We start from the raw sequence: 15334 nt of genomic DNA on the forward strand, positions 1-15334 counted from the left end.
TACCCTATGCAAAAAAAGAAGGGAAAGTAAAAAGTTTGAAGAAAAAGTAATCAGGAGATGTGTGAAGAGATGCAGAGCAAAGAGAAGTTGAAGAAAAGAGGAAACCATGAAAATACAAAGGGTGGTGGATGGATCATAGGTGGGGTACAAGTCTTTTACCAAGTCAATAAAATAATAAAATGACAGTGTTGTCCACAGCTGGGTCATCAACAAGGTAACCTAGGCAAGAGCCTAAGGTCCATCTGAAGTCCAAGAAGCCCGGCAACAATTATTTTCCTGCAATAAACCTAGAGGATAGCGCATCTGGTAAAAGCTTTGCCTCTGCCTGTCACGTCACAAGGGAGGATTTACTTTTAGGCTGCTATTGTTCAAACACTTAAAGATTTAAAGGGTATGTAAACCCAAACAATGAACTTCTCTTATGTGCTCCTTTTAGGTCTGTTAGCTATACCACTGAAAGTGTTTTGTTACATCTGTTCAATAAGTGCAAAAAATACCTGGTAATTCCCCTTGTGAGATTACAATTTTCTGTCCTCTATGCCTGTGAATAAGTAAAGGTCAATAGTTCTAATTTACCAGAAAATTAAAGTGGTTATAAAGGCGGAAGTTTTTTTTTTTACCTTAATGCATTCTCTGCAATAAAGTGTTACTAAACCCACAACAGAAAATTCAGTCTGTATATGCAGTAAAGCATGGGTGCTCAACCAGTGGCCCTCTAGCTGTTGCCGAACTACAATTCACATTATGCCTTTGGGTGTCATGCTTGTAACTATCAGCTTTGCAATGCCTCATGGGACTTGCAGTTCTGCAACAGCTGGAGGGTCACAGGTTGAGCACCCATGTAGTAAAGCATGCTTGTTATACTCACTGTGGAACCTAAGGGATTAATCCTCTGCATTGTGCAAAAAGGCTGTTTGATCCTGTCTTCTCTGATCCTCCCCTTCTTCCACAGTCCCCAATCTATCTGCTGATAGAACAGAGCCTTAGGGGGCAATCTGCACATGCTCAGTTTAGTGTGTATTGCTAGAGAGTTTTTTATTTTCTTGGGAGAGTGCATGTGATCAGCACTGGGCTAATCAGCTCTGTCCAGACAGAGGGGTCAGGGGTCCCGCAGTCTCATAGGACAATTAGGATAGAATGAAAACTCCTCCTACAAGCTTTAACCAGACACTGATAGAAGTCACAAGACTGCTCTAACTGCTGATGAGAAAGTTAATTTAGCAGTATATATTTACTAAAATAATTGCATTTCCATGTTCTGCGTACTGTGGGAGATCAGATATGGTGAATGGTCACGGGTTTAGTAACACTTTAAGGTAAAAAAAGAAAAATAAATCTGGAAATGGCTAGTATGTAATGCAGATTCCATAGAAGGGGAGATTATTAACCCAGAAAACAATGGTTGCTGAGAAGCCCAGATTTTGTTGTCCCAACATATACTGAGAGCTTTTGATTTACCATGTTTTAACTCTCAGGCCTTCAAAAAATGAGAGAATATGCTTGGAAGAGAAGTATGTTTAAGTATGTGGTGCAGAAAGACACATAGGCATGTCATCGTAAATATTCATTGTCCATTCTAGGCATTTTATCTTAGTGTATTATCTCAGGGAGATCACCTAAGGCTCCAGCATGACTAGGGGGAGTGGGAAACCTTGCCTAGTACCTAACTTTATAGGGAAAGTGATTCTAACTTTGATATTAAAAAGGCCATCATTGGGTTAAAATAGAGGGCAAATAACCAAGAAAGGAATCTATGTATAATGCACTTTTTCCATAGGATGTAATGCAGGTAAACCTACAAATACAGACTGTCCTTCAAATGTCTGTCCCAGACTCATCTCTACGATATCTTAAAACCAATGTTCCATTAAAATGGGCATTTCCATTCAAAATTACATGGTGGCGGGGAGTTACTCAATGTTGTAAATTATTGGGCCTCTTGCCACTTAAATAGGGTCATTGACTGGTACCGACTTGGTGCTCTCAAAACAATGTGTGTCAATCGAGCAGGCTGCTTCAATTGTTTCATTATCCAGCCTCCTATTATGCTCGGAAGGAATATCTCAAAACCTTAGATCACTTTCCATTATTGAGGATTGGGTCTTTAAAGATAAAGTGATCTCTCCACATCCTTCTCCATTTTTTCTTATTATTGGCAATCCATCTTTCAGCCCAGGTCTTACTGACCCATGATTCACATCAAAATTTATTACAGGCTAGGCACTGCAATTGCCTTCTGTGGCTCAGATGTCCTCACATCATACTCTGTCTGATCTGAATTTTTGGTCCAAACTACAACTATCACTTTTTTTTCCTCCCTCTCACCAACTCCATTGTTTACAAGTGTTCCAATGCAAATGGAACAATTTTGTGACTCTACACCACCCTTACGTTATTTTATATCTCTGACACATTGCCTACTCAATTCTCCTTCAGCAGATTTTAAACTGCCATATATTTCTTGGTGGGAATAGGACCTCCAACTCTCACAAAAACAAATTGGATATTCCTCTTACATATAAAATTTCTATCTGCTCCAAGTATCAGGAAACTTGGTTTAAAATCTTGACCAGGTGGTTCTATACTCCAAATAGACAGCATAAAATGTTCCCCGCAAAGTTTGGAGATCTGCAGAAGCAGTGGGGGGCTTACTTCATATTTTCTGGCTCTGTACCAAGCTTCATAAATATTGATCGGAGGTGCGTCGTATCACCCAGAAATTTACTGTGACTGTGAGCTTCCCCTAGACCCCGCTTTCTTTTTGTTGCATCTGCACAATATACTCAGCTTTCCATGATCGTGACACTTTTTATCAGTGCAGCAAAAAGCTTTATTCCAGTTATCTGGAGCCAGTGGCAGGCACCCTTGATCGGTGCCTGGCTGACTCAAGTAAGGGAAATTAATTAAATGGATGACCTGATGGCAACAGAGAGGGATATGCGTGAAATTCTTTATAAGTAACGGTATTACTGGCATGAGTTTTCCTATTCATTTGTGTATACAGGAAGTCCCCGAGTTATGAACATCCGACTTGCGAACGACTCCTACTTACGAACGGGACGGCGGCCCATTCGATGGAACCATTTCGACGGCAGGCACATTCGATGGAACCTTTTTGACGGCGGGCACATTCAACAGACCCTTTTCGAGGGTGGGCACATTCGACTGACCCTTTTCGATGGAGGGCACATTCGACGGAACATCGGAAAACGACATATCTGACGTTCTGCCCATGGTGTTCCGACTTACGAACATATTCAACTTAAAAACAAACCTACAGTCCCTAGCCCGTTCGTAACTCGGGGATTGCGTGTACCCTATAAAGTACTGATTAAAAAGATACAGACTGCCCCAAAATATTATTGTCAGCTTATCTATGTATCAAAAAGCCAACCTGATTTTTATGGACCAAAAAACATTGTCGGGTTGTCAGAATTTCTTCATAAAGCTTATTGTCCATGTTGATAAAAAAATAGGATGATATTAGACTAGGTTTGTGTGTCAAGTCATTACAATGCTGACCTGTCTCCTTTTAAAATGCTAGATTCCTGGCTGAGTAATTTTGGGTCACATATTTGGAAGAAGCATGGTGTAATTTTGTTCCAGAACAAAATCTCTGCACTGGTGCCAAGTCAAAGGTTTAAATTACTGAGACAAAAGCATTAGCGGGACAGCAAGGGAATTAGCATTCTTGAAAGAACAGATCAGCAATGGCATACTACATTATTTTCTCCGGACAGGTGTACTTTCAGCACATTTTGGTCAAATGTATATTTTAATTAAACTCTAATGACAATTATGCTAAGGTATGTGGCTACTTTATCTAATATTTTTTTTATTGTAAAAAAGCAGAATCTCATTTGGGCCTAATCACTCCCTTTGGGTTTTTAGGTATTTTATACATTTTAAAGTTGCTCGTAAAATGAAGGCTACAAACTTTAGCTGTATAATTTAAATTATACCCACAGAATTCCTACTAGATATAGCTGATTCTCAAATCTATGTATATTGAATAATACTCACAAACCTATCAGCAACTATACATAAACAGTCAATATTTTTTACTGCATCTACCATACAATATCTTTTTTAACTAAGATTTGATCAGACAACGATAAAATAAAGTTTAAAAAGGGTGTTGTGTAAATTCGGTTCACCAAACAAACATCATAGGTTGGACTTGATGGACTTTTTTTCAACCTCACCTACTATGTAATACTATGTAATGTAATTAGACTTAGTACACCCAAGACATCAATACTTGGGAGTTTATTGCCTATATATTTGGCCCATTTGTAGGTAACCTTATAAAGAAAAACTAGGCAGATACATAAATAATGTATTATTATAGGCACATTTATTTGTAATTCTTGAATTGTCCTTGGGAATAACTAAATAATATGTAGGGGTTTATATAAAACCAGTGTGTGCAGAATCCATAATCAAGAAATTTGCTTGTACAAGTGGAGAAGGGATAAAATAATTTAGTATTTTTACCTGCTGAGAAAGTCAGCTGAACCTGTTCATCTTTCACTTCCAACACAATGAAGTCATGTCTTCCGTTAAACCTCCCGTTATACATGAGAAGACCATTCTGCTCCCGAGTAGCAAAGCTGATGAAAAAAGTTTGTGTTTTAGGTTTGTAAAATGTACATGATTTATTGAAGCTCACTGTAGAAGCAATCCATACAACTAAGATGACAAGTAAACAACTGAAACTGGCCATTGACACCGATCATGTAGCTAAATATAACATCTGCTAACCCCTCTACTGATTGCCAGATTACCTAGCATTAGGTGCACATATTCTTAGGCAGATCATACATGGTGCAAATTTCTTTCCTGCAAATTTGCTTGATTCCCCCATCAACACAAACAGTGTTGATGGGGGAATCCCTCCTGCCGAGCCATTGTCTGCCTGGGGAAGCTGTCCACACTGGGAGAAGACAGTGACTATTGCTAGCGGCTATACCAGCCACTAGCAAAAACACAAAGCACATGCTCAGCTCAGTGTACACAAACGTTGACAAGCAGGGAGAAGCAACTATGTCTAAAGGGACCAACAGGCTCTCTTCTGTCTTAAAAATCCTGTCAGACATCTTCTATTCTTCTTTAATTCTATATACCAAAAACATTTTGCTATAGCTGTATAGTTGTAGAAGAATAAGTTCCCTGTTGAAGAAATTCAAACATGTCTGTGTTATCACAAAAAAACATTTTGCCTTTCCAGTTCTTATCCTGGACTACATGTCAATTAGCCCCTCTATGGAGATAGATGCAGGGCTGATACCACTTGGCCCACAAAAATACTGTGTTGTCCCCCCCGCAATAGGTAATGTGTACATTTTAGGCACATCAACAGGTATTTTTCTGTGCTTGTAACGTCGGTTAGAGGGACGCTTCTCTGACATACATTTTAAGAGAAGAGAAATTTGACTCGGCAGCCACTGGAAATGTGATGAACCTTTCTTTTACAGGATGCTTGTAATTTAGTTTTCAGATTCAGTGCACTTTATTAATCCCAAAGGGAAATGATGAATTACGTTTTTTTGCTTATGTGTTCATTGCAAATACTGAATAGCAAATAAGGGATTGCACTTAGGGTTGTAAAAGAAAACCTGTGATAAGAGCATTTTGCAAACACTGCAAATTATTGCCAACTTTTCCTTGAAAAAAGTGCCAATTTCCTGGACGTTGTACTGTTTTAAGGATGAGCTCAGCGTGTTCGCACAGCCCACGTGCAGAGCCCGCCAGGAAGTCGGCACTGCGCTGATCACAGGCAGTGAGACAATCCTGATCTCTGCAGCCGCACATTGGGACAATGTCTCACTGCATTTGATTAGCGCAGCGCAGTGCCGACTTTCTGGCGGGCTCTGCACGTGAGCTGTGCGAACACGCCTGAGCTCATCCTTATACTGTTTGTGTGACACTTTAAGCATATATTAACAGATCTGCTTTAAGAGTAGGAAAGGTAGGAAGCACACTCTTTCTTACTTCACTCATCTGCAGGGCTAGAAGAACAGCCTTATACTTCTGGGTAAGGAGGCACATATGACCTTCTCCCCACAATGCAGCACTTGGTGCCTGAACTGTGAGACCAAGCACTGACATAGGAGGACAGGGGAAGGAACTTTAACACTGTGTAATCTTGAATTCTGTGTTGAGCTGGAGTTTCCAAGCAACTTTGTCTGAGGTTCTGGTGGGCAAATGAGAGGCAACTGAGCACAGGGAATGAAAGTTTGTGCGAAATTATCCTCTCTGCTTTACAGCAAACTTATTACTTCAGCCTAAATGATCAAGCGTGCTTTTAATCATTTTCTTTTACGTCACAGGCTGCGCACTTGGTCCAGGTGGGTGGCTCAAAAAGTATTCAGGCCATTTGATCAGTGTAACAACAAGGTAATTGGCCTTTTCTAAAGAAGTACAAGGGCAGTCTGCTTATTCTTTTTAAAGAGACATTATTGTTAAAGTAAAAAAATATTTCCTCAGTGGTTACTGCAAAGGGAAAGGAGGGGCATTTGCAAATACACTGACACTTCTTTATGGACAAGGTGACATTGGGGGTGATTAACTAAAGGCGAATAGACAGTGTACTTTGCAAGCGCAGTTGTTCTCTGCAAGGGCATTTGCTCCAGAGCTTAGTAAATGAGGTTAAGCTCTGCTGACTTCTATCATCCAATCATGTGCAAGCAAAATGCTGGGTTTTTTTTTTAGTTTTTTTTTTTTAGTTTTCCTTACATGTGATTGGATATTCTTTGCAAAGTGAAGCTGAGCCCCTGCAGATTCAAGAAATTAGGTAATTCCTTGCGGATTGTTAACAATGCATACTTTTCCCAAGGTACTTCACTAATTTATATTTGTATTCATATATATAAATATACACACACACACACACACACACACACACACAGTATATTCATATGTTTCTCCCTCTGAATCCTACTGTAGACTTATTTGTGAAACAAATACCCTGTTTCCCCGAAAATAAGACCTATTGTGATTGTCGGTGATGGCTGCAATAAAAGCCCTACCCCCCAAATAAGCCCTAGTGAAAGTCCTTGTAGGTCTTATTTTCAATTTAGGGCTTATTTTCGGGGAAACAAGGTAGGGCTTATTTGGGGGGTAGGGCTTATATTGCAGCCATCACTGACAATCACGCTAGGTCTTATTTTCGGGGAAACAGGGTACATACAAGCTGATTACACAGTGCATCATATAATCAGACAGAGCATGGAGGGTTTCACCTAAGACCCCTCTATATGGGCTCCAGTGAAGCAAGGTGCCTTGTCAGCAATGAGATTTGATACACTGACTTCTTAAAACATGTTTTGCAATCCAGATATTTTTACCACCTTTCTGAACAATGACAGACCTAAATCCACCTCCAGGTCCTGCCAAGTTATAACACGCATTGGGCTCCGTGTAATAAGCACAAAAGTTTATGCTGAACTCTTCCCTTTATTGCAACACAGTTTTCCAAAGGTAGCTTTCTTTAACATTGCTTACCGAGCATATAAGAAAATACACGCTCATTACACATTTACAGCCATCCCTGTAAATTTTATATAGATAATCTCTTTGGGAATGCCATGCATATTGCATGACAATATAGGGTCCTAACTGCTTGTTTTGTATATTCTGAGAAAGGTAATTGGCTCAGCAAAGCAGAATGTGCACATAATCGGACAATTTTGCCTCTGGTCCAGGTGTGGTTGTCGCACAACATGCTTTTGCTACTGGCTGGATTTGCCTCACAGCGGGAGATAAAGTAGCTCACTCAGGAATTAACATAAACAGCATATAGCCTGGTAAAGAAGACTTTAGGCGTCAGTAAAGAACATTATGCAATTTGTAGTAGAGTAGACTAATTTTAAGCGTACGCCTTTTTTTTATTACAAAAAAACTTTTTAAAACTTATAAATGTGGTATAAAGCCTCTTGGAACAAGTAAGGTAATTTGCAATACAATTTGCTTTAACTAAATGCTTGTTGTGTAACAAAGAATTAATCATTTTGTTTCCAGGGCCAAGTTAAAAGTGCACTTAGATATACTGTGTGTTTGTATATATATATATATATATATATATATATATATATATATATATATACACACACATACATACATACACACACACACACGTCCACCCATCTCCACATGCCAGGGCGCTAGGTGTTATCCTGGACTATGAACTCTCCTTTCGGCCCCACATCCAATCCCTTCCCAAAGCTTGCCGCCTCAACCTCCGCAACATCTCCAAACTACATTCCTTCCTAACCAATGAAACCACAAAGCTCCTGATTCACTCCCTGGCTATCTCTCGCCTCGACTACTGCAACTCCCTCCTCATTGGCTTACCTTTAAATAGACCACCCCCCCCTTCAGTCCATCATGAATACTGCTGCCAGACTCATCCACCTTAGAAACCGTTCAGCGTATGCTACCCTTCTCTGCCAATCTCTCCATTGGCTGCCACTCACTCAACTAATTAAATTCAAAATACTAACAATAAGTTACAAAGCCATCCACAACTCTGCCCCCATCTACATCACTAGTCTAGTCTCAAAATACTAACCAAATCGTCCTCTTTGTTCCTCCCAAGACCTCCTGCTCTCTAACTCCCTCATCACTTCCTCCCATATTCAACTCCAGGACTTCCCCCGAGCCTCTCCCATCCTCTGGAATACCCTACCCCAATCTGTCCGACTATCTCCAAATCTATCTACTTTTAGGCGATCCTTGAAAACTTTTCTCTTTGGAGAAGCCTACCCTGCCTCCACCTAACAACTGTTCTTTTATTTTCTTCATCAGCTCATCCCCCACAGTTATTACCCTTTCATATCACTTGACCCTCCCTCCTAGACTGTAAGCTCTAACGAGCAGGGCCCTCTGATTCCTCCTGTATTGAATTATATTTTGATTGCACTGTCTGTCCTACTATTGTAAAGCGCTGCACAAACGGTCGGCGCTATATAAATCATGTATAATAATAATAATAATAACAATAATAAATCTCACACACACACATGGATTAATGTACTAAAATTGGAGAGTTTCTACATTGAAACTAATCAGGTTTTTTGTCAAAACTTTTACAAGCTGATTGTCTGCAATGCTCAGCTGCACCAGATTTTACACTCTCCAGTTTTAGTAAATCAACCCCGCAGAGGGAGTGTGTGCAATTTATTTTTTTATTTAATGCAAACATCATTGCAAGGTAAAATATGTGCATGCAGTCATGCATGCTTGCTATTCCATGCTACCTTTGCATTATACATATTTCATATTATCCACATGTAATCTTGCCTAGTCTCTTCCTCTGCATTAGAGGGAGGCGATGAGGGCATTGCTACCGCATGAGAGAAGTGATGTAATTATATAGTTGGTGAGGTTGAAAAAAGACACAAGTCCATCAAGTCCAACCTATGCGTGCGATTATATGTCAGTACTACATTGTATATCCCTGTATGTTGCAGTCGTTCAGGTGCTTATCTAATAGTTTCTTTAAACTATCAAATGCCCCCCGCTGAGACCACCGCCTGTGGAAGGGAATTCAGTAATTACAGTAAAGAACCCTCTACGTAGTTTAAGGTTAAACCTCTTTTCTTCTAATTTTAATGAGTGGCCACGAGTCTTGTTAAACTTCCTTCTGTGAAAAAGTTTTATCCCTATTGTGGGGTCACCAGTATGGTATTTGTATATTGAAATCATATCCCCTCTCAAGTGTCTCTTCTCCAGAGAGAATAAGTTCAGTGCTCGCAACCTATCCTCATAACTAATATCCTCCAGACCCTTTATTAGCTTTGTTGCCCTTCTTTGTACTCTCTCCATTTCCAGTACATCTTTCCTGAGGACTGGTGACTGGTGCCCAGAACTGAACAGCATACTCTAGGTGCGGCTGGACCAGAGTCTTGTCTAATCATTCCCTCACAGGATATACATATGCTACATATACTGGGTGCCAGGTCACAGGCACCTTAAAATGTGAGTTGATTTACCTTTGTTTTAGTACTTACCTGTAAATAAATCCTACGGTTTTACACTATGTGGTATCCCTCCACTGTTTCTTTCCCCATCCCTATCTGAGGAGCAACCCATTGAGGGGCCTACCACCACAGATAACATCCAGGTGTGATCCCCTGATAGGTATAAGTGACCATACTAGAGAGAGGAGGTCCAGGCCCAGGGACTAACCCATTGAGAAGGCTACGATCAAAGGCATCATCCAGGGGTGGATTCCCTAACAAGCGCAAGTGACCACACTAGAGATACTGTAGGTGGTCCACATCCAGGGTAAGTGCACATCCATGTGGGGCACCTGAGTTGAGCACAAGTGGAGCACCTGTCTTTCACTGAAATTCAAGAGCACAAGCTCTTTATTTTCCTAATAGCACTACGGGACTTGTATCTTTATTAGTTTGGTTTAAACCAATTTATGGACTCATTGGGGGTTATTTACTAAGGGAAAATCCACTTTGCACTGCAAGTGCACTTGGAAGTGCAGTCGCTCTAAATCTAAGGGGTAGATCTGAAATGAGTGGACGCTCTGCTGATTTTATCATCCAATCATGTGCAAGCTAAAATGCTGTTTTTTATTTTCCTTGCATGTCCCCCTCGGATCTACAGTGACTTTACTTTCAAGTGCACTTGCAGTGCAAAGTGGATTTTCCTTTAGTAAATAACCCCCATTGTGTAATAATGTTATATACCTAGCGCAATATATAGTTATGCTTAACATTCCCTCACAGGACCTTCTGTGTAAAAATTATTTTTATTCTTTTCCAGGAATTTGGCATGTAATAGGGTGTTTCTATCCCTATCTAATACTCTATAGGGGTTATTTACTAAAGGAAAATCCACTTTTCACTGCAAGTGCACTTGAAAGTGCACTAAAAGTGCACTTGGAAGTAAAGTCGCTATAGATCCGTGGGGGACATGCAAGGAAAATACATGATTGGATGATAAAATCAGCAGAGCTTCCCTTCATTTCAGATCTACCCCTTAGATTTAGAGCGACTGCACTTCCAAGTGCACTTTCAGTGCAAAGTGGATTTGCCTTTAGTAAATAACCCCCTATGTCTCCTTCCTTTTTATAAGCCACTTATTATTTGTTTTTGTTTTTTTAAATCAGCTGTCTATAAAATGAGAAGGACTGAAAGGGGCCACATTGTTCTATGCAGTGATGGTCTCTGCCCCTTATGCAAATGTAGGAGCATCATGATTCACTAAGAGGAAGGTGTGCAAGGCCTATGACCTCTGGGCTGTGGTTAAAGGAGCTGAAATCTAGGAGGTCAAAGAATTCGGGCCTACACTGTGCCTACACAGAAGCTGTGAGACCTTCTGGAAAAGCCACAAGACACATAGGGGTTTATTTACTAAAGGCAAATCCACTCTACACTACAAGTGCACTTGTAAGTGCAGTCGCTGTAGATCTGAGAAGAACTTGGAAGTGTACTTGTAGTGCAAAGTGAATTTGCCTTTAGTAAATAACCTCCATAGTGTCATAGGTGTACATGCATGCATTAGTTTTAATTTGCAATTTCAGAGTGTTTTCATAAATAAATAAATCATTCTGCTTTAAAGTGTATTTATAGCTAAAAATGTATTTGCAGATATAGTTAGTTAGTATATGGAGAAATTAGGCCTCATGCACACAGGACATTTTTTTGTTAACTTTCCTAGATGCCAGCATCGTTTTTGCAGAAAAAAACGCCTGAATCTTGTAAAAGTGTCTAACGCTTTTAGGCGCATTTAGAGACACTTGCCCGGTAATTCATTTCATTGGCCAGAATAAATTATTTATTCTGACCATTGAAATGAATTAACGCTCAAGCGCTAAACACACCTAGCATTAACACGCGTTTAGATGCATTTACAAGCGTCATTTTATATGCCCAAACTCTGCTGCTCCTGGATGCACTGGCAGAGGTTTTTTTTTCCCTGCCTGTAAACTCTGGGCACTAAATGCTGCTAAAAGTCTACGTGTGCATGGACACATAGGCCAACATGCAGGGGAGTTTAGAGGCAGGAAGAAGAAAGCGCCAGGTGCCCCTAGGACCTGCTGCATAGATCTTCAGTGCACATGAGGACTTAGAACACATAGCAGGTAAGAATGGGCTTGGGCGTGTTCAAATCGAACCCGCCAGGAAGCCGGCACTGCACACCGCCAGTCATAGGCAGCATGTGTATGTGCAGCTGCCGGTCAGGAAATGCCTCACTGCCTATAATTTGTAATGTGCGGTGACGGCTTCCTGGTGGGTTCGATCCGAACATGCCCGAGCTCATCACTAGTAGCAGGTTTTTCAATGCTGCTGGGAAAACACAACCTTCCCTATTCATTCTGGTCATCATTGGTCATCATTGTTTCTGGGACAGAAAGTGATGGGAAATCTAAAATGTTTCCATTCGAGACAAATGTTACAATCACAACTATATCCTCTTTCACTATGGAAATATTTGCTCTAAATATCAGTTGCATTTCTGGGGCAGGAAGCAAAGGAAAAACCTCAACGGGAGCGAAAAAAAATGTCAGGTTGTTAAACCATTCTCTGTTCCATCCAAAGCTACAAAGAAACATTTTACCTATAGATACATTTTAATGCTGCACATCACTGATGTCCCTCAATACATTGTATTGTATTGACACTGCCCCTATATTTAGCATTAAGGCAAATTGACTGTTATTTTTTTTTAAGTAGTAGTGGAAATAAAAGCAGACATTAAAAAGACAGAACATTGACCAAGGCTACTAAAACATGTATCAATTTTTGCAGGTTGGCATTATTATTATTTGCCACCGATAACCAAATTATTCATCTGTGTGGGAAATGTTTAAAAACATTTTAATACAGTACGATCAATAGGATCCAGAACATAGGCATGTCAAAGTATGTGGTTGTATTTAGGTTATTTGTAAAATATAACTCTAAAAAAAACTATACATCAAAACTTAGATGTTTCATATTAGTTACATATTGAATAGAAGTACATGAGCACTTCTGAAACCTACAGTATATTAAAACCATACAATTCAGAGAAATTGTCAGAATTAGCAGTTAGGTTTTATTCCGATTGTCATCAGTTCTCAGTCCAAACATTAGTGACAGCGTTGGGGGGATTCACTAAAACTGGTGCGCACAGAACCTGGTGCAGTTGTGCATAGAGACCAATCAGCTTCTAACTTCAGCTTGTTCAAGTAAGCGTTGACAATAAAATATGTACAAGCTGTTTAGTTACCATTCACAGCTGCAACAAACTTTGTGTGCATCAGTTTTAGTAAATCCCCCTCATTATGTTGTGTCATGGATTATCCCTACAAGCAATTTTATGTAGGCATATATAATGGGGCGAATTTAAAGAGTAGGTTGTGTAGTGAATAAAAAAAGGGCTTCTGTTGTGCTAATGGAATCCTTTTCAAATGATGGGGAAGGCAGGAAAGAGCACAGTGAAGGCAGGGTTGTATGAGAAAGTTAAAAGATAAATTGACCTTTTGTGAAAAAATAAAAAACAAATATATTTACTCTGCAGCCTTTAAAAATATTGCACTCGAGATCAGCAGACCAAGGGTTGCAATGTCAGGATCCTGCAAACTCTCAGTACACTGTCTACCCATACCTCCAATACAGGCAGGCAGATATCGAATGGCAGAAAGATCAATGAACTACAAGAGCGCTCACCAGCACCCTCACAGTTAATTGAGAACTACAAGCCATCAGCTGCAATGGCTGATGGTACTTGTAGTCTGATTAATTTACAGAAAAACTGTAAATGAATAAAATGGCCAAATGGACAGAGCCCCGCACAGCCACGCGGTTTTCAAATTGTAACAGCGGGTGCAGGCAGAAGATCCCCATCCGCTGTCACAAAGCATGGAGTGTTGGCGGCGGGAGGTTGCTACATAGGAGCATGTTACACCTTGAATATGGTTGTAACATGCTCCTAAAGTTGAACTTTAAGAGCCACCTCAGATATCACTCTCATCCTACTGAAATTCAATGCGGCTACATTTCAGTCAGTTCTGAGTTTAGTTGGATTGGTTTGCATAACACTGCCTTCTTACATAGTTAGAACTTTTTTAATTCGCAAGTCAGTAAACTGGAAGAGAAATGTAATTTTTATTGCCGACTGTCACCTGACAAGGTATTTATAAGTCTCTATGTCAGTGATGGCGAACCTTGGCACCCCAGAGGTTTTGGAACTACATTTCCCATGATGCTCAACTACAATACAGAGTGCATGAGCATCATGGGAAATGTAGTTCCAAAGCATGTGGGGTGCCAAGGTTCACCATCACTGCTCTATGTCTATGAAGGTTCTCATGGTTTAGTTGGGAGTAGTAAATAACATTTAAAGCACCTTGTTCTCGAAATTTTAAGACATTTCATTGCTCATTAAAAACAGTTTCACTAGTTCTAATAGTGTCAAGAACATACCCCAGCACCTTAAAGATGAATAGGTAATTCAGTCACCCAATCACCATGGAATGTATAAAGGCAGATGTCGATTGTCTAATAACAAGGCTGGGGTATGGTCCCTGATTGTCATCCAAACTGAAGAAGCAGCTTGAATAATCAGTGAAATGTCTTCAACATTAAACATAAAGTCCAGGTAAATGTGACTAACTGCTAGCTTTATATAGCTTCCCAACTCACCTGCAATATTAGTGATCAATGGCTAAGAGAAAGTGGCACTGTAATTATAAACAACATAAGAGGTCGAAGTGACCTGCATTTTTCTTTTGTTACATTATTGCATATATATTAGTCAGAAGAAAAAAAAAACAAATACAAATACACTCAAGTCAGCAAGCTTTTTACATGGTCTTGTCCTTTAGAAATATTCAATTAACAACCCATTATACGAAAGGCTTCACCTTACCTCAATGACAGCTTAAAATGGAACCTCTGTCTTAGGCCACGGAAAGTAATAAACGATTCTCCATCAAAAGCCCGTGTGGTGACCATGCAGTATGGTGCTTCATATTCCCCAGGAGGACACTCACAATGAAAGCCACCCAGCAAAAGATTAACACACACTGCTCCATTTCGGCAAAGCCCAGCAGAGCAGCGGGCAGATCGCAAAGAAATCTCACAGTGTGAACCTGAAATCAGGCAACAAAAGAAGTGAATTTAGTAGACTAGGACATTATAAACTAAACAGGGTCACCTATGTGTATATTTAATGGTTAGGGAAAGAATTATGGCTATACAAGGAGAAGAGGAAACCAATTCCAAGCATCTGAACAGTTGTTACTGCTGCCCTTATAGTGAATAGAATAAACACAGAATACTATTTAATATATTGGACCTTCCAGGTATCTGTACCTGAATGCTGTAAC

At 40.0% G+C, this 15334-nt stretch overlaps 1 protein-coding gene across 4 annotated transcripts in view; it reads right to left on the minus strand.

Annotated features, from left to right (window-relative positions):
- CELSR2 (cadherin EGF LAG seven-pass G-type receptor 2) overlaps positions 1–15334 on the minus strand; it is a 136034-nt gene that overhangs the window by 63902 nt on the left and 56798 nt on the right. For all 4 annotated transcript variants that reach the window (XM_073615956.1, XM_073615957.1, XM_073615953.1 and 1 more), the window contains exons 4-5: positions 14875–15097; positions 4498–4613 (exon numbers count right to left, since the gene is read on the minus strand). In XM_073615956.1, the coding sequence (XP_073472057.1) occupies positions 4498–4613; positions 14875–15097 (339 nt within the window). The remainder of the gene's footprint in view (positions 1–4497; positions 4614–14874; positions 15098–15334) is intronic.

Source organism: Aquarana catesbeiana, linkage group LG02 (assembly GCF_042186555.1).
Source record: "Aquarana catesbeiana isolate 2022-GZ linkage group LG02, ASM4218655v1, whole genome shotgun sequence".
NCBI classification, from domain to species: domain Eukaryota; kingdom Metazoa; phylum Chordata; class Amphibia; order Anura; family Ranidae; genus Aquarana; species Aquarana catesbeiana.